The sequence below is a fragment of the Crocodylus porosus genome, unplaced genomic scaffold (genome assembly GCF_001723895.1).
Source record: "Crocodylus porosus isolate Cpor-Errol unplaced genomic scaffold, CroPor_comp1, whole genome shotgun sequence".
NCBI lineage: Eukaryota > Metazoa > Chordata > Crocodylia > Crocodylidae > Crocodylus > Crocodylus porosus.
Genome location: NW_017728921.1, coordinates 19,287,703 through 19,314,080, shown reverse-complemented (window position 1 = coordinate 19,314,080; position 26,378 = coordinate 19,287,703). Strand labels below are relative to the sequence as shown.

Sequence of the window (26,378 nt, the reverse complement as noted above, 5' to 3'; positions counted from 1 at the left end):
AACAACAGTACATTTATGGACTGACTTCAAATGAAAAATGTGTAGGATCAGCACCTCTGATAAACCAGACACTTACCTAGGTGCTACATCTGAGTTACAAAACTTAGTTTCAGTAACCCAGTTTTCTGACCTGTTGCCCAGTTCCTCAGATGTAAGAGAGAGAGCTATCACTGCCTTTCACACAGAGGACATTAGCAACTGATTACTAATACATTAGCAAGTCTACTGAATACAGGTTTCCCTCCCTTTATGCAGGTGCTGTATATGCAAATTCACTCTTATGCGATGACCCTTTTTATACCCAAAATTCATTATATGCAAGGTAAATTTACTCTTATAAAATCAGCATAGGCACACTCCTCCCCACCCAGCAGATAAATCTGTGGGGGAAGGGAAAGGGCCTTGGGCAAGGGGGAAGATCGAGGTCTCAGTGGTGAGGGAGAGAGCAGGACACAGGCAGGAGCTGGGGCTCGGGTGAGTGGGTCCCTGGTCAGGCTATGTGGTGGAATAAGTGGAGGCCCAGGGGACACATGTCTCCCCAGTTGGTATGCGGGGTGCAGGCAACTACTGCTGCATGCTGCACTTTACTCCATGCTTCAGCTGCCCTGGGAGCAGCTCTTATCTCCCACCAAGCAGCGTTTCATTTTAATCACAGAAAAATGTATTTGGGGTTACTTTTTTTAACCTGAAAATTGGGGATTTTTTTAAAATCAGAAAATCAGGATCCCTGGTAATCAATGGCTCGATGTCTAGTTTGCAGCCGGTATCAAGTGAGTGCCCCAGGGGTTGGTCCTGGGGCTGGTTTTGTTCAACGTCTTCATCACCAGTCTGGATGATGGCATAGAGTGCACCCTCAACAAGTTTGCAGATGACACCCAGCTGGGGGTAGTAGTGGATATGCTGGAGGGTAGGGCTAGGATTCAGAAAAACCTAGACAAATTGGAGGATTGGACCAAAAGAAATCTCATAAAATTCAGTTAGGACAAGTGCAAAGTAATGCACTTAGAATGGAACAATCCTGTTCACCAGTACAGGTTGGGGACCAAATGGCTAAGCGGCAGCTCTGCACAGAGTATGCGGGAGTTACAGTGGACAATAAGCTGAATATGAACCAGCAGTGTGCTCTTGGTGTGAAGATGGCTAATGGCATACTGGGCTGCATTAGTAAGTATTGCCAGTAGGTCAAGGGAAGTGATTATTTCCCTCTATTCAGCACCAGTGAGGCTACATCTGGAGTACTGTGTTCAGTTTTGCACCCCACCCCGTCATTACAGAAAGGATGTGGAAAACCTGGAGAGTCCAATGGAGGGCAATGGAAATGGTTCAGGGGCTAGGGCATATGACTTCTGAGGAGAGGCTGAGGAAACTGAGCTTATTTAGTTTGGAGAAGAAAGACTGAGGGGAGGGATGGGGGGATTTAATAGCAGCCTCCAACTACCTGAATGGTGGCTACACAAAGAGGATGCAGCTGGACCAGGGTGGGCAAAATGCGGCCCACCTGGCCATTCTATCCAGCCCGCGGGGCCCCTAAAATATTTAGAAAATTAATATTTATCTGCCCGTCTGCCTGTCATGCAGCCCTCAATGGTTTGCCAAACTCAGTAAGCAACCCTCTGCCCAAAATAACTGCCCACCCCTAGCAGATGATAGAACAAGAAGCAATGGTTTGAATTGCAGCAAGGGAAATTTAGGTTAGATATGAGGAAAAACTCTCTCGAGGCGGGTAGAGCACTAGAACAGGGTATCCAGAGAGGTTGCAGTGTCTCCATCCTTGGAGGTTTATAAGATGTGGCTAGACAAAGCCCTGGCTGGGATAATATAGTTGTACATGGTCCTGCTTTGAGCAAGGGGTTGGACTAGACGACCTCCTGAGGTTCCTTCAAACCCTAATTTTCTATGATTCTATTGCTAATTAAGAACTGTTATATATTATTTACTTTCTAAATGGTAGTATAAGAGTGATGCTGTAGCTGTGGTGGTCCAGAAATTATGCAAGAGGCAAGAAATTCATTCCATTGTAAAGACGTAATAAATTCAACTTTATTACTATAGTTGCTTGAATAAAAAGTTTAAAAAGAAGCAACTCATTGGTATATGTAGTAAATGACCCCAAAAAGCCTGTAATAGAGGAACTCAAGAAAAGCAGGTCTTTTGTGGCAGGGTCCCTTAACCATCACAATCTGAGTACCTCTCAAAGGGTTTCTGCAAAGGTCAAAAGGCATTATACCTGCTATTATATCTGGCATTATACCTGCTATCATGAGTAGCTTATCCAGGTCCTTGATGAGATGGATTTGAAAGACAGCACCAACTCCTGGGATGTGTGTTAAGGAATTTTTCAATACATTCAGGGCATACAAACCTTCCTCTGCACCCACTAGTACTACCTATAAATACAAAAATTCAGTCAACATGGCATGAAAGGAAACAAAGAATGTTCCAAGATTTGTGCACATCAGCTAATGGCAAGAGGAATCCACCCACCACGCATGAAACCAAACATGTTCTTATTAAGAACTTTGTCATTACATACTCCATTCATGCCAGATGTATGATATTCAGTTGAGCAATATGCAGTGATGTCATTACCTGGTCACTGAAGGGCATTGTGCAATTTATATCCAGGCGGTCTTCCCCCTCTAGCTTCAATAGAGAGTTTCCAAGCAGTTTCTTTCAAGTGATCAGAACAAAACAACATAGATTAGACAAAGACAAATCAAACATTTAAACAACACCGTGCTAGCAAAAATTGCCCTGGCACGTTCTTTAACCCTGGAGCTAGCAGAGCTACTGCATAAATGATGTCCCGTAACTTTTAAACAAACATTGCTCCTACCCTTGTGCTGCTCTGGTTATAGTTCCCACTAAATAAAGTATTTCGATCAGAACTGAAGCAAAGCTGCTCAGCATTAATGGCTATGGAAAAAGCTCTTTTGCTACCAGACTTTGGTGCTAAAGCTGCAGGAACCCATCTGCAAAGCTATGTACAATTCAAGCAAAGTTGCCACATTATGAGGCACAGCACCTGTATAAGTCAAGAAGCAAGACTGCAATATTTGAACCCATGCAGAAGGAAGATACTTCTAGGATAGTCACACCAACCTACTGGTAATACCAAGGTTAGAAGATTCATTAACTTACTTACCATAGTGACACTGATACCCCTACAAGACCTGATGTGTTTATGAGGGAACCTATGAACAGCCTATGAATTCAGGTAATGTTACTAAATTGAAGCATCATGAATGCTTCAAGTTATGTGGAATCCACCACCTGTTGACAGCACTGTCACATGGCTCCCAAATCAGGCACAATGGAGGGTCATTAAACCACTAGAGTCTATGGCAGCTTCGTCACCCAGTCCCATTTCCATGAAGAAACAACAGTGACTGGGCTCAGGAAATGTGCCAGAGCAGTCAAGGAAAGAAACAGTACTGCAGTCTACTTTAAACCAGGGGAAGTTTAAGAGCAAGTAAGTCTGACACTGGAACCCAAATATAATAGCCTCTATGCCCTTGAATTACAGCATGACATGAACCACCAATCTCGTAGCAAACTGTGGCTTATAGCACTCCTACTATACAATCTTTGGTAGAAATAACAAGAAGTTCATTTCAACCTCTGTATGTCAAACACTGAGAGAGAAAACGTTAAAACTCTGTTGCCTTCCAGAATATTTTAGGATTAGAATGATCTCTCTGTACTTACAGCATCAGCCTCAGCTTTTTCCCTAGAAACCCTCCCTCCTGCCACTATTGACTCCAACGCTGTCACCCACCGCTGCTTATCAGGGAAACTGGGTGCTAGTAGGTAGAGGGTTCTACCAGGCCAGCATGTGGTGTGTGGATGCGACTCCAGTTTTAGTACATATGGCACATCTGAGGAGTTGCAAAGAGAGAACAAGATTTGGATTAGTATTCAGAATGTCATTGAACTTCAATTAGCATCTTCAGCATTGTCAGAGAAGATGTGTCACCAGACACTATGTCAATGTTTACTGCTGCAGCTTATACTATCAGAAGTGGGCTTCTTTATTAGTACAGCCTAGCTGAACATTCTAGCATGTTGAAACACAAACTACGTTTTAAATCACTTTATAACAATGTTATAAGCTACTAAAATTTACTTCTATTTAAACAGTCTCTTGTTCACAGTTCAACCATCAGAACTGAAGCAATGAGCTTTGTAGATGTAATGTATGATGGCTGACCTATTCATAAGTCATATTTAATTTCAACAGAGGTAACTTGAGAAAGATTTATTATCAGTTTAAAGGTTGGCTACAGAATTAATTCTGTTCCCCCACACTTAAACGAAGATTGATGCCAAGCCACTTTTATCCATCACATGAAATCCTTTTGATCTCACCTGCACTTACCTGTCTTTGCAGTATTTGTAAGTTCAGTAGCTCCTACAGCACCATGAACAGTTACATCTCCATCAGGAAGGCACAGCTCAAACTCTTCCACAGGCCTCTGTCCAGCTTTGGAGGGAAGTAGAAAAGACTTGAATTAAAAATGAAAACAAGACAAACACAGAAGCAAGCAGTGAGACAATAATGGAAAGCTGGAGAACAGAACTGAGCAATATGGTCTCCACACAACTGGAGGACAATAATATTTCCAACATTGTAACAATGTAAGATTAATAAAATATTGCGGGAAACAAAACAATTCTATCTAAACAGACAGTTCAGTGTAAATAAATTCAGCAACAGCTAATGCTAATATAGCCTTTAGGCCTCTTAGTCCAGCAAGCGGTATCGAAAGACAAAAGCCCAGTTTGCTAGAAAAGGGAAGTTACCTTCTCTTGCCTCTGCATCATAAATAAGCACTTTGGTTCCTTCCAGGACAATGTATTTTCTGTCCCAGCCCTGCTGCCCACGCTTATTATTCCTGAAAACAGCAAGCACAAAACCACATCAGAATTTTTACCAGGATTGTTGAGTGGTGAATAACCCTAGGAAGATAAGTTTTGTTAATAACACAAGACTGACATGGCAAAAAGAGTTCATAGTAGTTGACTCATAAGACCTGAGATAGTTTATGAAACAACACCATATGCACCAGCCCTTGCTCTAGCACACAGACTCCTGTTTGTACCTTGGAACCTTCATCCATCCTTCCAGACGTAAACTGCTTCCTGGCTCCTTCAGCTGCAGCCCTGGAGAGTTCATTTTATCTCGGCAGAAGGCTTCAGAGAAGTGTGTGGCATATTCTGCAGGCAATCCACATGTGGCTGGCAAGCAGGTTGAGCACTTTGGGTGACACATCACCTGGCATTCTGATAAAGAGAAAAAGCTTTTAAAGCATACATATACATGTGCACGCACGTGCACACTCACACCCACACACGCATACAAACACACAGGCTCAGTCCACTCAATTTCTAGTCAGCCACAAAGACAACCCCTTCTGCAAGCATTCCCTCTTCACTCTAGCCATCTGATGTTTTCAAACATGGAGTATTGATGAGCTAACCTCAACATTTCCGTAAGTGAACCTTGTCAACTTTCATCTGCAGGGAGAAACAGAACTGGAAAAGTAGTCTCTGTTGGTGTGAACTGCTATCAAATGCTCCCATGGAATTAAAAAAAAACTTGAGTGATTTCTCCAGTTGACAAGCAGGGCTGGTCCTGCAGGAAATATACTTTCTTTGGTGAGGTGCTCTTGTCCTGTGCCAATTTCTAGCTGTTCATACCATAACAATATGCAAAAAATAACGAGGAGTTAATAAAGGGAGAGAATCAGTAGCCGGCCTTTCCAAAAGGTCTTTTTCATTGGAACCCAGTAAATGATGCTGGAAAAGAACAGCTAACTCGTGTTGATGAGAAAGAACCATGGAATCTATTCTGGAAGGCTTAAAACATTAACCTCCATTCTATCATCCAGTCACCCTCTATTCATGCATAGGCTCTGCTCTTACCAAGGCATTTTGATGCTTGACGTCCAAAGTGCACAGTATCCAGACATACTGCACATTTTGTTGCCCTCATATTTAGCCCCACATTGAAGCGGTGAGGAATATTGTGATGCATTCGTTCTTTCAAACGCCGACTGAATTCTAGAAGAGAAGAAAACGTGAGGGGTAAAAACGGCTTTTCAGTATGGTTTCAGCACTTTGAGTGGAGTATTCTGATCTTGGCTAAGGCAGCAAAAAATGACAGAGTCATTAGCCTCCATATACACCCTCTACAGAATGTTTTAATCAAGAACTGACTGGGATCAATGAAATGGCTTAGATATTCATGCAGTGTGATTATTCCAATCAATTAAGCTTAGTTTCAGGTGTGTACTTTGCATCTATTTTTATAATGTGTTAGACTAAGCTTTTTATGGCACTCCCAAAAAATAAACCTTTCACCAAAGCATCTGTCATTCCACAGGCACTCGATGCCAAGCAGACTTTCTATCAACTTCACACTCCTGACAGAGATTTTCCTCCACTATCAATGCTAACCATGAGCACCTTTTAGTTCCTTCCAGGACACAAGTCGTACACTTCTGATTGCCGGTAAGACAATCTTACCCCTTGTGAAAAGTCCTTTCCCCATTGAACATCGTCCCTTGGCACATCCTTTACCACTGATTGAATATCTCTATCCTTTGCACCTATGTAAGTTGTGTCTACACAACATGGAGTGGTACCCAGTTCACCTTTAGAGACTGGACTGTAGAGGCTTATGAGCCTGCTAAAGCCTTTTGACAGAACGAAATCGTCTCTTAGCTCACAGTAAAAGCTCACAGTATCAGATCCAGAATTTCTGGATTCCAACTCTACTGCCAACAATTCACTTGGAGATATTCTGGTACTATCACTACAGGTTCCTTTTCATCTACAAGTGAGCGTAGCCCCCTCAACATTCAGTTCTACCATTTTTTCAAAAGTAGGCTTCTCAGTAAGTAATCTGCTTCTCACATTACCTACTGCTTACACCTTTTAGGCACACTTCAAGCTTAATAATCTTTGCACTTTATTATGAATGCTGTTGGAGAATTTCTGCTCAGCTGAATTATGTTCTAGCTTAGACAAGTAAAGATACATTAACCTTGAGAGGCAGCGAGCTGTTGGGAAGGGACGTCCTCCACCTCTCTCCGTTGGGGAAGGGGCTCTTCTCAGCTAGACTGGCTGACCTGCTCCACTGGGCTTTAAACTAAGCTTGCTGGGGGATGGGAAACTACTGCCGCTGCTGGCCCACCGAGTGGCCCTTGCAAAGCCAGCAGGCCATGGCACATAAGAGATCCCACCCTAGCCCCAGCCCTGGAACAAAATGTAAGCAAGGCAAGAGCCCCTAAGGGGACACTTGCGTGTCTATACACAAATGCCAGGAGCCTGGGGAATAAACAGGAGGAACTTGTTCTCCTCCTAAATACAAATAATAACAACATCATTGGGATAACAGAGACCTGGTGGGACTCCACCCATGACTGGACCACAGTTATAGATGGTTATATCCTGTACAGGAGGGATTAAGTGGACAAAAGGGGTGGGGGCATAGCTTTCTATGTCAAGGAAAGCTACTTTCCCTGCAAGCCAACATTGGCACCCATGGTGGATGACTTGAGACCCTCTGGGTTAAAATCCATGGGGAACATGGCGCAGGGGATACAATGGTGGGGGTCTACTACAGACCCACTACCCAGAGTCAAGACCTCAACCAGGAGTTCACCAGGGAATTGGCTGAGGCCGCACAATCCCGGTGTATGGTTGTCATGGGAGACTAACTACCCAGACATCTCGTGGGAGGAGCACTCGGCCAAATTCAAGCAGTCACAAAGCTCTCTCTCATGTGTGGACGATCTCTATCTGATGCAGGAAGTCTATGGGCCGACAAGAGGTAAAGCACTGCTCGACCTCATACTGGCAACCGGGGATGACCTAATTGACAACCTAATAATCGAAGGGAAGCTGGATGACAGTGATCATGAACTGATCACCTTCACCATCTGCTGTAAAGCTGGCAAGTCAGTCAGTTGTATGGAGGTCCTCGACTTCAGGAAAGCTGACTTTGACAAGCTAAGGAGGCTCATCAGAGAGGCCCTAAAATGCCACAACCAAATGGAGAGGGGAGTTCAGGACACGTGGATGCTTCTCAAGGGAGCAATCCTGGATGTGCAAGCAAATTCCATCTCGTCTCAAAGGAAAGGCAGCAGGAGGGCACAGCAGCACCCTTGGCTCTCAAGGAACTGGCGGACCTATAAAGGATGGAGGACTGGAACCACCACCAAGGAAGAATACTCTGCATTAGTCTGGACTTGCAGAGAGCAAATCAGGAAAGCCAAGGCTGTGATGGAACTCCAGCTAGCTACAAATATCAAGGAAAATAAAAAGTCCTTTTTTAGATATGTGGGGAGCTGGAGGAAAAGCAAGGGCAACATTGGACCCCTGCTAAATGAGATGGGGCAACTGACAACTGATGCCCAGGAAAAAGCTAACTTGCTAAATGGGTACTTTGTGTCAGTTTTCCATCAGCCCCATAGGATGGTCCTGCCCACTATGGGCCAGAGAGGCCCGGGTAAGGGAGATTCCTTCCCCTCCATCGAAGCTGACTTCATGAAGGAACACCTCGACAGGCCGGATACCTTCAAGTCAGCTGGCCCTGATGGGTTACACCCAAGGGTTCTCAGGGAGCTGGCGAGCATCATAGCTCTGGCCCTGGCATGGATCTTTGAGAGTTCTTGGCGCTCTGGTGAAATGCCCGATGACTGGAAGAAGGCCAATGTGGTCCATATCTTCAAGAAAGGGAGTAAAGTAGATCCAGCAAACTACAGGCCCATCAGCCTGACCTCTATCCTGGGGAAAGTCTTGGAAAAGATTATCAAGGAGACCATCCTTAACAGACTAGCTGAAGGCAATATCTGAGGGATACCCAGCATGGGTTTGTTGCAGGTAGGTCTTGCTTGACCAATCTCATTTCCTTTTATGACCAAGTGACTTATCACCTGGACAAAGGGGAAAAGATCAACGTCATATACCTCGACTTTAAAAAAGCCTTCAATCTGGTATCCCACGATCACCTCTTGGTTAAACTGGCTAACTGTGGCCTTGACGTCACCACAATCCATTGGCTGGGGAACTGGCTCTGCGGTAGGACCCAGAGGGTGGTGGTCGTTGGGAGCCAATCGTCTTGATGTGTTGTGACAAGTGGGGTCCCACAAGGCTCTGTCCTAGGGTCTATACTGTTTAACATCTACATCAATGATGTGGACATTGGTATCAGAAGCAGACTGCCCAAGTTCGCCGACAACACCAAACTCTGGGGTAAAGCATCCACACCTGAGGACAAGAGGGTGATCCAGGCAGATCTTGACAGGCTCAGGAAGTGGGCAGACAAGAACCTGATGGTATTCAACACTGAAAAACACAAGGTTCTCCACCTTGGGAGGAAAAACCTGCACCATGAATATAGGCTCCGTAGTGCTACACTGGTTAGCTCTACAGATGAAAGGGACTTAGGAGTCATGGTTGACCACAAGATGAACATAAGCCTTCAGTGTGATGCTGCAGCTAGTAAAGCTTGCATCCACAGATGCTTCTCAAGCAGATCCCGGGACGTCATTCTCCCGTTGTACTCGGCCTTGGTGAGGCCACAACTGGAGTACTGCGTCCAATTTTGGGCTCCGCAATTCAAAAAGGATGTGGACAAGCTTGAGAGGGTGCAGAGGAGAGCCACGCACATGATCAGAGTTCAGGAAAACAGACCTTATGATGAGAGGCTGAAAGCAATGGGGCTATTCAGCCTGGAAAAGTGCAGGCTCAGGGGTGATCTGGTGGCCACCTATACGCTTATCGGGGTACTCATCAGGATCTGGGGGAATGACTGTTCACCAGAGCCCCCCAAGGGATGACAAGATTGAATGGTCACAAACTCTACTGTGACTGGTTCAGGCTGGACATAAGAAAGAACTTCTTCACAGTCCAAGCCCCCAAGGTTTGGAACGGACTGCCACCTGAGGCAGTTCAAGCACCCACTTTGAACGCCTTCAAAACACATTTGGATGCTTATCTTGCAGGGATCCTATGATCCCTGCTGACTTCCTGCCCCTGGGGTGGGGGGCTGGACTCGATCCTCCAGGGTCCCTTCCAGCCCAAATGTCTATGAAAAACCATTGAGGAAACATCCATAAAACTCTACAGAAAGTAAAAGTTTATAGAAAATAAAGTGTACTCTAGTGTACACTTGTACACTGTGAGTAAAGTGTACTCTAAAAGAACAAACACAGTATTATTAGACTAAATACTGCTTCTTAGTGACACAGGGAAGTACACATATTGTATGAATCTGTATTTTACATAAAGCACTGTGATTTTGAAGTGACACTGTTGAACAACCAGAAGAGTGAAATGGATTTGGTCACATTTTTTATTGTCAATCTTTGCAGAGACTTAAAGGTATACTGTCCACTAGTGACAAGGAAGGGGTGAAAAAACAGACTAAACAAGCAAAATAAAAACTGTCCTTCCATCTTGGAATTTTATAATAAAAAATAGCAAAAACACTTTTAAGTACATTACGTTGTGGATTTTACAACACTGTCTCCAGCTAGTTTCATTGTCTCCTATTCAATTTCTTTGATTGAGCAAGCCATACTAACAGCAACAAGGGAATAGGAATACTTTTTGTTTGGAATCCAGGTATGCTGTTTCATGGATCCTCTAACAGAAACTAGGTATGTTTAGAAACAAATCAATTTAACACAAAATCAAGAGTACACCTGCTAGTTAAATAAGTAATACTGAACTTTGATTCAGAGATTTTTAGACTAAAGAATGTAGGCAAAAGTGACAATTAAAATATTTATTAAGGTAGGAATTGTTAGTAAAATTCATCACCTACAGTGAGATTTAAGAAAGACCTGTCCTGTCACACAGACCAGGACTCTTTATAATTGTTTCCAAGCCTGCCCCCTAAAGCTCACAATACTTGTCACCATGTCTACCAGTGGTTCTGAACTTTCTAGGCTCAAGGTACCCTTAGAAAGTGCCAGCTCCTAGTTTTCAGTCATTTTTCTGATTACAGGAAAATAATAGAAAAATTCTTCTGTTGCAACAATTAAGAAAGACCACAACAGGTCAGAATTTTTTAACACTGCAATTCCTATTTGAAATCTTTGGATTTCTCTTGTGAATCATGTTTGGAATGTATGTCCATCTAACAATGCTAACATTGAGTGGCACCCCACAGCACCTCTGAAAAGATTTTGTAATGCCCTGGTGGAGAATCCTTGATGTATACCTGCACAAAGGAGAAAAAAAGACTGCAAAGGTGGTTTTGAAAAAAAAAAAGATTCTGAATAGAAAAAGAAAACTATACAATATCTTGGAGGCTTACCCTCTGGTGTGGAGGACTCTTTTCTGCGACTTGAGGGTGGAGCTAGCAGGCTGATGGGAGTGGGCTGATGCTCTGGTGAGCGGACAATGGCAGACATGATGATCTGCTGCCTAGCCGTGGCTGGTGTGGATGGATGAGGGTGGTCTGTTATTTTCCGATGGGCAGCTATAGACAGACAAACACAGCTTGTTAACTTTCCCCAATACGAGGCTGAGTCACAGCAGCGGTTCGGCATAACCATTCAAGGGTTACAGCCTGCAGAAAACGTGTAGTCCTACTGCATCTTCGAAACAGCAGGCAAAGTTGGAATTACTATATTCCAGTGTTACAGGGACGCAAAATTTAAGCCATGTTTTCAGGCCAAAAGTGTCTTTCTCCTCCAGATTCAACTTTTCTGTTAACCCCTACCTTCTTCTCGAGCAGATCTGAGTTCAATGCGTGTTTTCTGTAGAGCTTCCTCCAGCTCAGCGGAACGAGCCTTCTCCTTCTCCAGTGCCACTTTCAGCTCATTGTACTGCAGAGGAACCTGTGTGGGTAAAGAAGGGTCCTCTTTCCGCCGACTAAACAGGCCCTAGCAACAGAAACACACAGACAACTCCTAACTCCTAGTAAGAGATGGCTTAAACTAGGTAAAGTGAAGCTAGCTAGCTGCAGGCCAGAGGGCCTAAAAGTAATTCTGACACACAAAAAGATGGCCTTTTAGTTAAAATTGGAGCTGGAGAGAAAGGTTGAGGCCTTGAAGTTCATTAAAAAGGGAGCATACATTACCTGTATTATAACAGCAGCTTGTATTTCCTGTAGCAGAGGGTCTCAAGAGGAATCTACACAGATCTACACCATGATGCCCTTTACAGACTGGGGAAGGTTAAATTACCTAAACTCCAAATCATAAAGGGGCCTGTAGCAAAGCTGAAAGCAGAACACTGGTCTCCTGACTAATCCTATGCCTAACTACAAGATGAGTCCTTCCTGATACACAGTATATGTATATACTTACCATTGTTTAAAAAAAACTTGCTTGCACATTTTTGCTATGAAAGATTCAATTTACCTAATGATGTTTCCTCAGCTGCAACAGGGGTAGAACTACTGGGTTCTAACTCAACTCATTGTAGGAACACAAAAATACTAAAAGGCTACAAGGACAACATGCTGCCCAACCAAGCTTGCATTTGGTCATTTATAACATTCCTTAAACTGGGATGTGTTTGCGTTATGCAGTAATTGAGAGAGAGAGAAGGAGAGAATAGGATATTTGGAACATGCAATAAGTAACTAAATCATGAAGGCTTCAGACATGTAACTTCATGTTTTAGTTACTTAAATCATGCCTCTCACACCTTTCACCCACCTTCTTCTTTTTGGCTGGCTGATCCATCTTTGCTTGCAAAAAGTCAATGAGTTTTGTTTGTTGAGAAATAGTGCCTTCCATTTTCACCTTTTCATGGGAATAGAGAACCTGCAAACCATACACACATAAAAATTGTTGCAGTGATAGACATAGGAAGATATCAGTGCAATAAGAGAGTTAAGATATCATGCAGCAAGCACCAGGCAGGAAATAAAATATATGTTTAGTTCTGATTTTACCCAATAAGGAAATGTAGTATGTGATAATGGCAGGTCTGTCTCCATAAATCTGATGTTTGAGTTTTGCAACAGACCCTTTTTTTTTTTTGTTTTCTGTTTGTTAAACTTCACCTGAATGTTTTCTAGTTGATATTCCAGGTCACTCCTTTCAGTCTTCAGAAGATCAGCTCGATCCAGAGCCTCCTGCAGACCCTGAGTGAGGCGGAAGATGTGGTTTTTTTGCAGATCCATTTGCTGCTGCAGCTTTGCCTGCTGTTAGTGGAAAAACAGAAGCCAGAGACAATTTCTAAAGAAGTCATTAACATTACTTTTTGCAGAATAACTATCTTCAGAGAACTTAAGAGTAACTGTTTTGTTTACAGTTTAAATATTAAACTTCCCATTTATAAAATCCCAGAATCTGTCCTTCTACTCAGAATGCCATATGGTTAAATTTCATACAAAGGCATGCAAATCAAGGATCTATTTGTGTTATCTTTTTTTAAGCTCTATATATTGAGGTAATTTATTTAAGCTGATTTCTGGAATCCTGTGGCTAGACTGGTAAGAGAGATCAAACAAAATTCTAGGAACTAGTTTTCCATATCTTCTATATACATATTCCTCAACATCTCCACTAAGAAAAAAAATTTCCTAGAAACCAGGACAAGCATCTGTCTCTCTGGTAGATATAAGAGATCAAATCAATTACAAGTGCTCAGATCTCTGCATTTAACTTGTGGCAGGAGGAGCCAAGTGCTGATCACCAGTGTTGGGCATCTTCTGGCACCTTAAGATCATAAGCAAGTAGGGCTGGAAGGGATCTCACAAGGCCATCTAATAACCTGCTCAAGGCAAGATATTTCCCGACTAAACCACTCTAGTCAAGTGTTTATCTAACTTGCTCTTGGGAATTTCTAAGGATGGAGATTCCACAACTTGTCTAGGTAACCATCATCGTAGTCAGAAGTTCTTCCTAATCTCCAACCTAAATTTCCTCTGCTGCAGTTTGAGGCCATTGCTCCTAGTCCTGTCTCCTACAACCAAAGAGGAAAATCTGTCTATCCTCTATAATCACCCTTCAGGTATTATACTGCTATCAAATTCCTCCTCAGTCTTCTCCAGGCTAAATAACCCTAGTTCTTTCAATCTTTCCTTGTAAGTCATGCTTTCTAGGCACCTAATCATTCTGTCACTCTCCTGGACTCTATCCAATTTGTCCACATCTTTCTTAAAGTGTAGAGTTCAAACCTGGACCTCACCAGTACTGAATAGCGTGGAAGAATCACTTCCCTTGGTTTGCAGGTGATGCTCCTTTTAATACAATCCAGTATGCTGTTGGCTTTTTTCAGCAGTAAGCACACTGTTGGTTCACACTTAGCTTATCATCCACTGTAACCCCCACATCCTTCTCTGTAGTTCTGCAGCCTAGCCAGTCATTCCCCAGTCTGTATTTGTTCATTCAATTATTCAGCTCCAAATGCAGGACTTTGCCCTTGTCCTTACTAAATTTCATCTGGTTGATTGTAGGCTATTTCTCTAGCTTATGCAGTTGATTCTGGATCCTAGTCCTACCCTCCAGTGTCTGCAGCTCCACCCAACTTGGTGTTCTCCACAAATTTGCTAAATATGCCCTCCATCCTATTGTCCAAATCATTAATGAAGATGCTAAATAATTCCAGATCCAAAAGAAAACCTTGCAGTCTTCATCTTCACTCAACACCTTTCAGCCTACTTGTAAAAATAGCTATTTTTTGATTTCACATGGCAGATCCTCCTACTGAAATTATTATAATATAAAATCCCATTACAAGTTAGTCCTTACTTCCTCCAGAAGCCTCTGTTTGAGTTCCCGTTCTGTCTCAAGCTTCTGTTGCAAACTGCGAGCATTCATTTCCAGCATGGCATGTTTCTTCTCCAAGTCATTGAGCTAGACATTTGGGAGAGACAGACCAAAATACAGCTGCAGATGCTAATGAATACTACAAAACCCACAGATTCCAAAATAGAAATTTCCCAAACAAAAAAGCCAAGAATGAAAAAATATATATCTGCCTTTCTTAAAAGAAAACTAGAAAACAGTTTGGGTTGTTGCTGCTCCAATGTGGATGCCAAATGAGAGACAGATCTGTTAACATTTTATATCACCTTGATGTACAGCAGGAGTGACAAACCTGCAATATGCATACCACAAGTGGTACAGGCAGCTTCTTACATGGCATGTGGCATATCAGGAATGGAACAAGTAGTGCAGTAACAGATAGGGTGGGGAGCAGACAGCAAAGCAGCATGTTGAGCAGAGGGCAAAAGAAGGGAGCTGAAAGCAGAGCAGCAGACTGGATGTGGGAAGACAGGGCAAAGAGCAGAAAGCAGGCTAACAGACTGGGTAGAAGAAGGGAATTAGAGTGGAATTCGGGAATGGCATGGAGCTGAATTATAACCAGCCTGCCAAAAAGGTTGGTCTCCACTGATTTATATTTGGCTTTAATTGGTGAGAAATCTCAGCTCTTCTCTCTGAGAACAACACCTGCACTTCAAAACTGCACCCTGAAAAATGAAGAAGCTTCAGCCCATAGGAACGAAGTACATGGGGGCCCAAGGGCTCTGGCCTCCCTTGGGAAGAGGGTAGGGTGACCACCCATCCCTAATCGGGTGAGACAGTCCTGAAATGGGAACATCAAGCCCCAGTTCCAGGCTGCATGACTCCAGGACAGCATTTGCCCTGAATTCCCAGCATCATGCAGGGATCCAGGTTTTCTATTCACCACAGAAAACCAGGGGAAACGGTAGGTTTCCCCTTGCAGGCTGGCAGAGTTCCAGCCTACAAGAGGCTGTGGGGAGTGGGATGCAGGGTGTACCACGTGCATGTCCCCCTCCTCCCTCCCGACACTGCAAAAATAAAAGTCAGTACCTATGCCTCAGCCTGTTTGAAAATTTATTCTTACATCTGAAAAAGGCTGTTCTATACAAAACCACATTGGAAAGACTGAGTTGGGACTTTGTTCTTTAGTGAATATATGAAGGTTTTAAGTAAAAAGCTACTGACCTTGTCAGAGAGACTCTCAGCTTTGAGTTTTTGTTCCTTCAGTGCTTGTTGGAGAGCTAGAATCTCTGCCTTATGTTCTTTAACAGCTAGTTCTACCACCTGGCGGGATTCAGTAATACGTTGATCTGCTCGGACTCTGTATTAAAAGTAAAGAAAAGCTATTACCTAACATTCTCATTTCTGGGACAGATCTCCTCCTAGGATGTCAAGAGATCAATAGAATCCTTCAGAGATTTGCTTCAGACTTTCAAAATCCCATTTTATAAAGCCAGTCAACTTAAATGTGATACTTCCACTTTACACAAGTCTTGGTCTCTTCCCCTGATACAGCTATGGAATGGAAGGATCAATCACCAGTGCAAGGAAGTAAAGGAAATAGCTAGTTTACTGTGCAATGCCCAGGTTATAAATTAAGTTTGAAAGATACTTTACAAATTACAACAAGAAATACTACTTTGTCTAAATTGGTGCCCTCACATAGGAATAACAGGAGCAAATACACAAGTATCAACTTGTATGCCATCTTTCAGATTTACTTTGTGTGAACAGATGTTTGATGAAGTTTCTAGATGCACAAATTACACTATTTCATACAGCATTTTTACACACAAATTAACGAAATCATACCTGCTCTGTTTCTCTGTATCTAACATTCTCTGTAATTCTCGAACCCGGCATTCAAATTGAGACTTTTCATCCCCTAAAACATTTCTCCATGCTTCCCACTGACGTTCCTTTTCAAGAAGTTCATCGTTCAGGGCCTCCAAGTCCATCACTTGCTCTTCCAGCATTGTACATGTTGTCTTCAAGGCCTCCATTGTCTAAAAATAAATCCTCCTATAAATTTGTTTTTCCTACATCAAACATGCACCTCAAGATGCAGCTTTACTATTTCAGGTACACAACATGCAAATCAGCAGCAAGCATCAGCTGGTAAATCACAACTCATCTCAAGGCATGTATATATTAAATCATGGTTGCTTTTAATGTAAGCAATACCTCATGATGCCTTTGGCACTGAAGGTCACAAAGCAGAAATGAACCAAATTTTATGTTACAGTACCTTTAGGAAACACAGTTCTTTAACAGTGTTGTAGGGAACCATATAAAGAGATATTCCCCAGATCTTACATAGTCTTACATTGCTTTGGAAGAACATAATCACTGAATGGTCAAGTTGCTATGTGAGCCATAGGTTAGTGCCAGTGCACCCCCCAGATCAGAAAGAGGAATTTGTGGCTAGCTAGTCTCACGTTTGGCTGTCTGACAGATTTTAAACAGAATTTCTAAAGCTCTCACTTGTTTCTGACTGGTAAGCTGCATTTCCCTCTCTGTGATCTCTCGACGAAGATGGTCAACCTCACTTCGCAGCTGGACAACCTCATCACTGGCTCCAGAGGCCTCATCAAGCTGCTTGGACAGGAAGAAATTCTGATTGTTCAATTCTGCATTGTCTTCACTCAGCTGATTCAGCTGCTCTTCCAAGTCTGTAATGACCTAAAAAGAGAGAAAAAGAAATCAGGTTATATGTCAGTGAGTACAGTTCTCTGAAAAGATGTTCTCTTCTAAAGCCCCAAATGCCAAGTAAGTAGATGGCTCCTAAGAATTTCTGTCAAATTCCAACATGAGCCACATCATAATTGCAAATGTTGTGAATAAGAATGCATTTAGGTTAGGCAATCGAGTCTCCCTTGTCCCTTACAGAAAAATCTCAAGGTGCTTTTCTATCTGCTTAGTTTAGTTTAAAGACTATAAATATGTCACAATCCAGTACGGTTTATGATTTATTTTAAGAGAACACTCTACTAGTTACAGTACAGAATCAGGTCTTCTGATTTTGTTCCTAGACCTGCTACTGGCTCACTCTGTACCTTAAGCCAGGCACATCACCTCTTCTCTACCTCAGTTTTCCCATTTGTGGAATGAAGCTATTCTTTTTACAGAGGTTTCTTAAGCCTTAATATTCAAAATCATTGGATGAGAAGTGCTATATAACTGACACTTGGAGAGGATGCCCTAGATATGTGTTAGGTTGCTGTAGGTAAAATCATAAGTAGCCATGAAAAATACAAACTTTTCAAGGAAATAGTTCTACTAAGACAACAGTTATAGACGGCAATGAGAGGGATATGATAGGAAAAAAGTCTGGCAGCGCAATGGATTATAGTAAAAAATTCAATTCTACCAACAGTGAAAATCAAAGACTCAACCAAAAGGGCAGCCTTGTCTTTACAAAGCAGGTTTGTTTATTTATTAAACTACTGTACCATCCATCCCAGTGTGCAAAGGTTGGTTTATAAAACAACCCACAGCATTTTGAAAAATATTAATAAAGTGTGGTTTTTTCATACCACCTTCTGGTTTGTAAGAGTGGAAATCAGTATGAAAAATTTTAGGGGAGATCAACACAAAAAATCCTGCAAGACCAATACCATCACAGAATAGGAGAGAGAGAGAGAGACTTTAACACTACGCCAAAAACAGGTTAACAAGAAGAACATAGGCAAAGAGTCTAGTATAATTTATGTTCAAAAGTCCCAAATAGGTTCAAGAGGTGTTTTAGCATATTTTCAAAAACTCGCTGTATATTAAGCAACCAATCTACCTAATGGAAAAAATAGATCCTAAAATACAGCTAGCTATATATATAAAAATATAAATATTTCCATTTTCCATGTAAGAATTGAGAACCTCCTCACCTAAAGCAGTATGGCACCTTTCAGCTATCTGGAGAAGACAACCATTTCTTTTTGAATACAGGCAGTAAGGCATACTTTGGCAGCCTTTTACCATGCCTCCCTTAGCTCTAAGCCAACTCTTTTTGTTTTTAAAACTTTTGGCAAAAAAGGCTAATTGAAATCTCTCTCTATTGGGTGAAAGGAAGTTCTGTCAACACTTTGTTTGGGACCAGCTCATAGATGATTCATACCCTAAAATGTAGCATCAGTGAGTAATGATTTTGATAGCGTGGTTGTTACTTGAACATGCCTTCTGCTGTGCTGAAGAAACACATTCTGTTCTGCTATCATTTATATACCACATTAGTTATTTAGGAATATTGATTGCACCACAAACAACATTAGTCCCTGCATTGTTGAAGGGACCCATTTAGAATTTTAAAAAAATATTCATCACACCTGCATCTCAATGTTTTATTCAAATAACATTCAATATCTATGTCAAGTAACATATCAACATTTTTTCTACTTTTACTCCTGTTTATTTTATACTTTTGACAATACCACATGTCTACTACCACCTTATTTATATATTCATGGTTTCTCCCGTTTGTTTTTTATATCTCAATGCAATTATCTCAACACAGTGTTAGACAGAATAATTTTTTTTTTAATATAGGCAAGCACAAATCTAAAATGACAAATATGGGCAAGATGATTCATGGGCTGAGAATAGTAGAAACAAATTAATTAATTTTTTAAAGAAAAGACTTAATTTCAAGTTGATAATGTCCATTTGAGCTGAAAAGTAACCTACCATTATAGGCCTGATTTTGACTTGTTTCTTTTATTGTCACCAAAACTAAAACAATTGCCATGATATTTCAGGCAGATTATTATACTTCAAAACAGAACATTTCTTGAACATCTGACATAAATCTGAAAAGGTTGGGTTTTTTTTTTTTAAAAGAAAGCGATGAACTGATACAATTCTATTTTTTGCAGAATTTTCCCTCATATCATTTAGGCTTATATGACTCCAAAAATGGCTTGGTTTACAATTGCAAATATATTATAAATCAGCTGTTTTGGGCAGGATTGATACCTCTGATTAAGGTTTCTCTTCCACTAGATGGCATGGAGGAAGGGGAGGTTTGTTGACAGATTCAACTATTTTAACTAGCTTCATTATAGCCTCGACATGGAGTTTATGAACTCTACATAGCCCAGTCACAACAGGAACAGTTGCAGAAGGGTAACAACATGAGGCAAAACTCATGGAGCAGTGGATGAGAAACAGCTAAATAGGAAGGTGAGGACCAATTTGTAAAATAGATGGCTTTCCTGGAAACCAGGGAAAAGGAAATCATGGAGAAATATGTGGGAGGCAGTTTGTGAGGAGAGGGAAGGGAGGTCCAAGCCTACCCAGCTGGAATCCTGAAACTGACAAAAACATCTGTACATGCTTTTAAAATAAAAGGAAATTCCCAGGAAAAAACTTAATATAGATTAAGAAAAAGACTCCTAAGAGAACATTTAGCATGCTTTGAAAACCCAGATACATTAAAATACCCTGAAATTCAAAGTTAAACGGTTAATGCAACAGCCAAACATTAGAAAGCACAGAAATGCAGTTCCAGGTCACCCAAGTAACCTTATCACACCACTGTGTCGTTATCCAGAGAAGATCTGAAAACAAGTCTATCCTCAAACAGCGCACATCTTCATCACATTTATAATTCTGAAAACTGAGATATGATCTAACTGGATCATCTTGATCTTGCTAAAAGACTGACTATTCACTACTGTAGTATTTAAACGGAAGTGTTGCCTTATCTTAACACTGCTACGAGCTATACCTGCCGTTTTTAATACCATAGAAAATAACCAGAAAATGGCATCTCCTCACCAAAAGTAACCCCACTCGGGATAATTCCTGCATTACAGACAACATATCTAATTCAAAGTGGTGTTATATTATTAGATTGCACATAGATACATAGCTATTATCTTTGGACCTATAAACTTCTTCGGGGTGGATCAGAAATCTGGTAGTCAGGAGTTCAATGAAACATACATATCAGATAGCTGTACAAAACCCGAATCAGAATTCAACACCATAGGCAAAGTAAGCAAAAAAAGCAGATTTAGGATATTCTTATTTGCATAAGTGCAAACTTCTTCAAATCTTTATTCCAACCTTTCATTAATGCATCTCAGTTCTTCTCAGAACCCGCCAACAGGTGTTCATGGAGGACATCAGATGCAAGCAGACTTAAATTTTTTGGGTGACCTCAACAACACATTTCAGTACACCTACTGTTTGGGGCTGATGCCATTTGCAGTACAAACATAACCTGGAATTTTTACTTTTCCTTAATCCTTGCTTTACAGCTAGCTGTGAGGGGAGAGTAGAAAGACAACCGAACTTTCCACAACCCTAGAGAGTAGGAAAAGGAAAAGGAAGAACAGAAACAGAAACCAGGAAGAAGCAAAATATACCTACACTTGGACCCAGAGAAACATCTCACCTCCATGTAAGATAATGCATCCCCAGCAGGGAAGACAAAATAACAGTGGAATTAAGACATATAGCAGCAGGTCATCCTAGATTTGAATCCTGTCAGGTAGTTTCCAGTAGCTGAGAGAAAAACATGCAGTTGCCTCCCTCCCTCCCCTATCTCCTCTATGACTGAAGCATGCTTTAGATCTGGGTTCACTTCCAAGGAACTCTTCTCCCCTGAGGGTGGGATATGGCTGTGGGTCAGGAGGTATGTAACAGTTTGGTAAGTGCCAACATGTCTTTACCATGTACATGAAAGTTTTTGACTGTTTTGGATTTTTTGGACTTCATTAACCCTAATATGAAGTTGCTGAGCTTCTTCCCTCAATCATAAATCTCATTCTTCAAGGACAATACTGAGATGGAGTTCCTCAGGTCCCATTTGAGGCACCAGATTTCAAGGGCCTTAAAATTGCTCTAAATACGTTTTCACAAAAACTGCAAATATCCATCTTCAGCTGTGACTGACCCTTACCACTTTTTCTAAAACAAGGGAAGTCAAGGGCTCCACCCACCAACAGGATAGTTGAATAAAAAAATTATCTAGGTCATAGCAAAGCTTTTGCCTTACCTTATGAATTCTGACAAAGTTTCTTTATTACGAATGTATTTTATACAGCACCAAAAAGAGGCATGTGGTGCTTTTAGATAAGTCTGCAAACTCCAGAGCACACACAAAACTTTACTCATGCATGTAACATCATACTGAGTCAATACACAATCAGAACTTTAATTTGAAGTCAATTGGACTTCATATATGAGTAAAATTACACATGCGCCAAAAGCATCTGGAAGATTGATGCCTCAGGCTGCTTACAGACATGGAAAAAAAACCCAGGTACCAAGCGCAGCACATGCCCAGAAGAGGAATCACATCAGTTTAACATGGTTCACCCAGCATCTGTATAGCTCATGCACTTCAGCGAGGCTTTTTGGTGCTTTTACCCAATCGCTGATTGAATCAGCTATTAGATAAAAACACCAAAAAGCCCTGAAGCGAGCAACCTATACAGACACTGGACAAAGCAGGTCAAACTGACATGATTCCTCTTCTGGTAAAGCACTGAGTTATTTGTGTTTTCCACATCTGTCAGCATCCTGAGTCCCATTCTTACAAACATTTGTTCATGTGTGTGGCTGCAGGACCAAGACCTAATAAGGATTAAGATAAAGAGTAAGGGAATGACAAAATGATTTAGGTACCCCTTTTGAAGGGAGGAAGAGAATCTGCTTTCCTAGATCATCTTTTGGATAAATGTAGAGACTATACCCAATCGGTATATTCAGGTTTTCCATTTTTCTTGTAACAAAGAAAAATAATTTATTATTGCACAAGTGTGAAGATTCAGATGATGATTATTTTCAAAAACCTACAGGATAACTGCTTACGGACATTAAAAACAAACAAAAAAAACAAAACAAAAAATAGTACTTTACTTTAAACTTGGAATACTCCCTCGCCAAGCCCAGTACATGCCCAGAAGAGACATTATGTTAGCTGGACCCAGTTTGCCCAACATCTGTATAGATCAGGCACTTCAGTGGGACTTTTCTGGCACTTTAATAGCTGATTGAATCAACTATTAGATAAAGGCACCAAAAAGCCCTGCTGAAGCACTCAATCTATACAGATGCCGCGGAGCTGAGTCGAACCAACACACTGCTTCTTCCAGTAAAGCATGTTTTTGTTTTTGGGTTGTTTGTTGTTGTTTTTTTTAACATCTCTAAGCAGCCCATGTTACTAAGCTCAAAGTTTCAATGCTCATTTCTTTATGGCCCAATTTTTTTCTTCAGATTTTTATAGACATTACTCCTATCCATTTACTGAAATTTATGTTTATGCTTCTAAGGCTGAGCCTAACCTGATCGTTTTTGTGTCCACAAATTATTTAATCCAATCATAATCAATTAGCAGCTAGATGGTAGCCATCTTGACTGACAAAAACATAACCTCCCCATTTAGCAAAATGCATTTTTATTAGTAGAATCCTAACTGCCTTGAAAATATTTGTAATGCAATTTCAAAAGTCAAATGGATCATGTGAATAACGCATTGACTCTTTAGAAGTAGCAAATCAGACCTTCCCCTCTTAGCAGATTTGTTGGATAAACTATGATTGTGAGACAATATGGTTCTTCAAGTGTGCAAGCAGGAAACAGGTATTACGATTTTAATTGTAATGACATTATTCCATTATTTCTTACAAGATTGTGAGACTGGAAGAGCAAAATTTGTTTTTCTTCTCGATTGAAATGGAAAAAAAATACGTTGAAATTAATTAACTAACCCAGGGCTTGATTCTATCACAGACTAATTGAATATGCAGTGCACAAACAATACAGAGAAAGTTCAAGTAGGAACAAATGGTCTCCAGTACAACTACCTGACAACATGAATCCCAAAACAATGAAAATTTTAGATAGAAACTTTGTGAAACCCCAACAGTTATCCGACCGGGGCCATATGAACCCAGCAAAGAAATGGACACAATTAATGTGAGGGTATAAACTAGACCACACATTTGAAGTGTTAACTTTCCATGTCCCAAAGCCCTGACCCCCTAAAGAACTAGAAAGCTAGAAGAAATAATCGAAGAAGGTGAATGGGAAGTATTTTTATTTATCTTTCTCAGCAATCACTTTTCTCCCTATATTATCAAAACCGGTTTATCTCCAGTTATGTTTTTTCAGTTTGTGTCATTCTTCCTCTATCCACTGGACATAGAATTTATTTTTACATTATTTACATGTCCACAATAATTGCTTCAAGAAAGTTCAGTATATATCTCGAAAGCATGTTGCTTAAGAACATGCCTTATGAATATGCCCACTAGTTCTTAGTAGCTAGTAAAACGGAAGCATATTTGAATTACAATCCTGATAGGTCAAGTACAAAAATTTTAACCATATTAGAATAGCTATAATCTGGACTACATATTTTTGTGAGCTGTATTTTCACAGACAGCAAAGACTACATCATACTGATCACTATGAAAGAAAGTGGAGCTGAAAGAAAAAAAGCATGATAAACATGCATTAATCTCTCTTTGGTCAATAAAGGACTGTCCTGTCAATCTTTCCAAGACACTGAAGAAAGAGGATAGGCATCTATAATACCTTATAACACATAAAAAGGAAGTTTGTGCCCATAGTCAGCTGAAGGAAGACTTGAGAACCTATACCTTTCACTCTTTTGGGTGCAAGAAGAATGTGTTAAAATTTCTCAACACAGTTACTAATTTCTTATTAATGAGAATGGCTTCTGACTGAACCTGCTCATCCTTTTGGAGAATCTAATATTTGCAAATATTTTTATGTAGCCACTTCAAAGCTTACAACATTCTTGAAATGACAGTCTGTCAAGTATGCTCCTAAACCAATCTTCACGGTTTGAAATTGCTGTCCGTTCTTTAAAAGACAGCGACCAGGTAAATAAAGAGCTTTTATTTCTAAAAGATAGCACATTGCACAAAAAAGAGAATGTATGGATTTGTGGAAATATCCACAGATTATGTGATATCTGAAGCAGGTTAAAGCTAATCTTTGATATCAGTCATTTCAACAGAAAGCTGCCATTCTGCGTTTAGAGCAAGACAGAACAAGGAAATTGAAAAGAAATATTTTAACAGAGAAACACAAAAAACTGCAGAAGAAATAGAAACTGATGCACATAAGTATGAATGTGAATTCCTCTATCTTTTTGTATAATAGAAGGAGATGAAAAAAGGTACTGGTAGTATGAACTTCTTTTTCAGAATCTCTCTCAAGAAGAGGTTAAAGCACTTTAGATTATGGAATTTAGATTATGCCTGCCTTCCTCATATCTTTGAATCAGTACATTTTATAAACAAAGTAAAGGAATTTGGTAGCCCTAAGGAACAAGCGTGAACAGTAACAGAATAGACTAGTCTTGAAGTATACTCTTAAAGATGAAATCTTTTATCCTGGGTTTGGTTTTTTTTTTTACAGCACCACTTCCACAAGATTTAAGCATGGGAAAAAAATTAACTACAGGGATGTCACTAGAAAGAACCATGAGAAGAGCTAAAAAAGCAATTAGGTCCTGTTACCAATTTGGGGAAAGGAAGATTAAGGAAGCTTATGTCCAATTCTTAAACAGGTAGCGGTGATGATAAATGTACCCAACACTTCCATAATTTGCAAAGAGTGTCTGATGTCATCACAGTCCACACAGTACTGAAGATAAATGTGCAAAAAAGAGTGCAGATCTTGGAGAATGCCTAATGTTATTGGACACAAAATCTAGGCCCTCTGCCCTTGATGAATGAAATCAATGACGACACATTTCGAAAGATTACAAGTAATAGAGAATGTGCCAGGTAAGAACCTAAGCTCTGTGAGGAACAGACTGCATATCAATGTATTACTTAGACTCATAAGGTCTCTTTTCCTTTAAACAGCATTCAGTGCTCTCCTCAAAACCCAGACTACCAGGTCTGGCCTAGCTTTCCAATACAGCTAAGGATTTAGACAGGTAGATTTTTCCTCTCCAGGTAAGAGGAAGAAATCTTTACCTACATTTGTTGCAGCTGCTACACCATTCTTATTAGCTGCACTGCAATGAGATATTTGAATTGACTTCCTTCTCCAAAATGATGAAGAACAGTGTCAATTTTAAATCAGAATAAAACCTCTAAATTGAGGTTTAACAAAGGCCTAAAAGAAATCAAATCCAATCAGGCTAACTCCGGCTAACTCCTTGAAGCCAGAAGCCCATGTCAGGAGCCATTGTCATCAAGGAGTAAATGAGTTTATTTCCTTCCTCATTCTTAATTTCAAAATAATTCAATGATCTGTATTTAATACTCACTGTGCAGCTATTACGAAGGGCTTCAAATTTACGCTGGATTTCATCTCTATGTGCCTAAAGGAGGTAAGAAGTTAATCATCAATTTTTCATACATTAGAATTAGAATGCAACAGCTGTTGCTAAATAAACTGCAGAACAATCTACCAACAAGCAAAGTTTGGAAGGCAGATGTTGCAGGCTATGAAAGCACTGTGTAGTGGCAAAGAACTGGATTAGCAGAAGTCACATCCTACTTAATCAGAACACACTCATTCATGCTCCCAAATCTGAGCTACAGTAGCAAAATGCACAAACTCATAAACTGGATCACACAAAATATTCCATTTTAAGGAGTCTCCAGAAGGTAAACAGCAATTTAA

The 26,378-nt window shown here is 40.7% G+C and overlaps 1 protein-coding gene across 6 annotated transcripts in view; it reads right to left on the bottom strand.

Moving 5' to 3' along the window:
* Window positions 1-26,378, bottom strand: part of CIT (citron rho-interacting serine/threonine kinase) — a 111,429-nt gene that overhangs the window by 23,638 nt on the left and 61,413 nt on the right. For 4 of the 6 annotated variants that reach the window (XM_019539237.1, XM_019539239.1, XM_019539243.1 and 1 more), the window contains 15 exons: window positions 17,247-17,444; window positions 16,575-16,768; window positions 15,948-16,083; window positions 14,727-14,831; window positions 13,034-13,174; window positions 12,684-12,791; window positions 11,741-11,903; window positions 11,333-11,497; window positions 5,926-6,063; window positions 5,103-5,283; window positions 4,804-4,895; window positions 4,379-4,483; window positions 3,709-3,878; window positions 2,590-2,670; window positions 2,252-2,387 (listed from right to left, as the gene is read on the bottom strand). In XM_019539237.1, coding sequence (XP_019394782.1) covers window positions 2,252-2,387; window positions 2,590-2,670; window positions 3,709-3,878; window positions 4,379-4,483; window positions 4,804-4,895; window positions 5,103-5,283; window positions 5,926-6,063; window positions 11,333-11,497; window positions 11,741-11,903; window positions 12,684-12,791; window positions 13,034-13,174; window positions 14,727-14,831; window positions 15,948-16,083; window positions 16,575-16,768; window positions 17,247-17,444 — 2,113 coding nt within the window. The remainder of the gene's footprint in view (window positions 1-2,251; window positions 2,388-2,589; window positions 2,671-3,708; window positions 3,879-4,378; window positions 4,484-4,803; window positions 4,896-5,102; window positions 5,284-5,925; window positions 6,064-11,332; window positions 11,498-11,740; window positions 11,904-12,683; window positions 12,792-13,033; window positions 13,175-14,726; window positions 14,832-15,947; window positions 16,084-16,574; window positions 16,769-17,246; window positions 17,445-26,378) is intronic. The other 2 variants (XM_019539240.1, XM_019539242.1) reach the window with 1 other exon arrangement.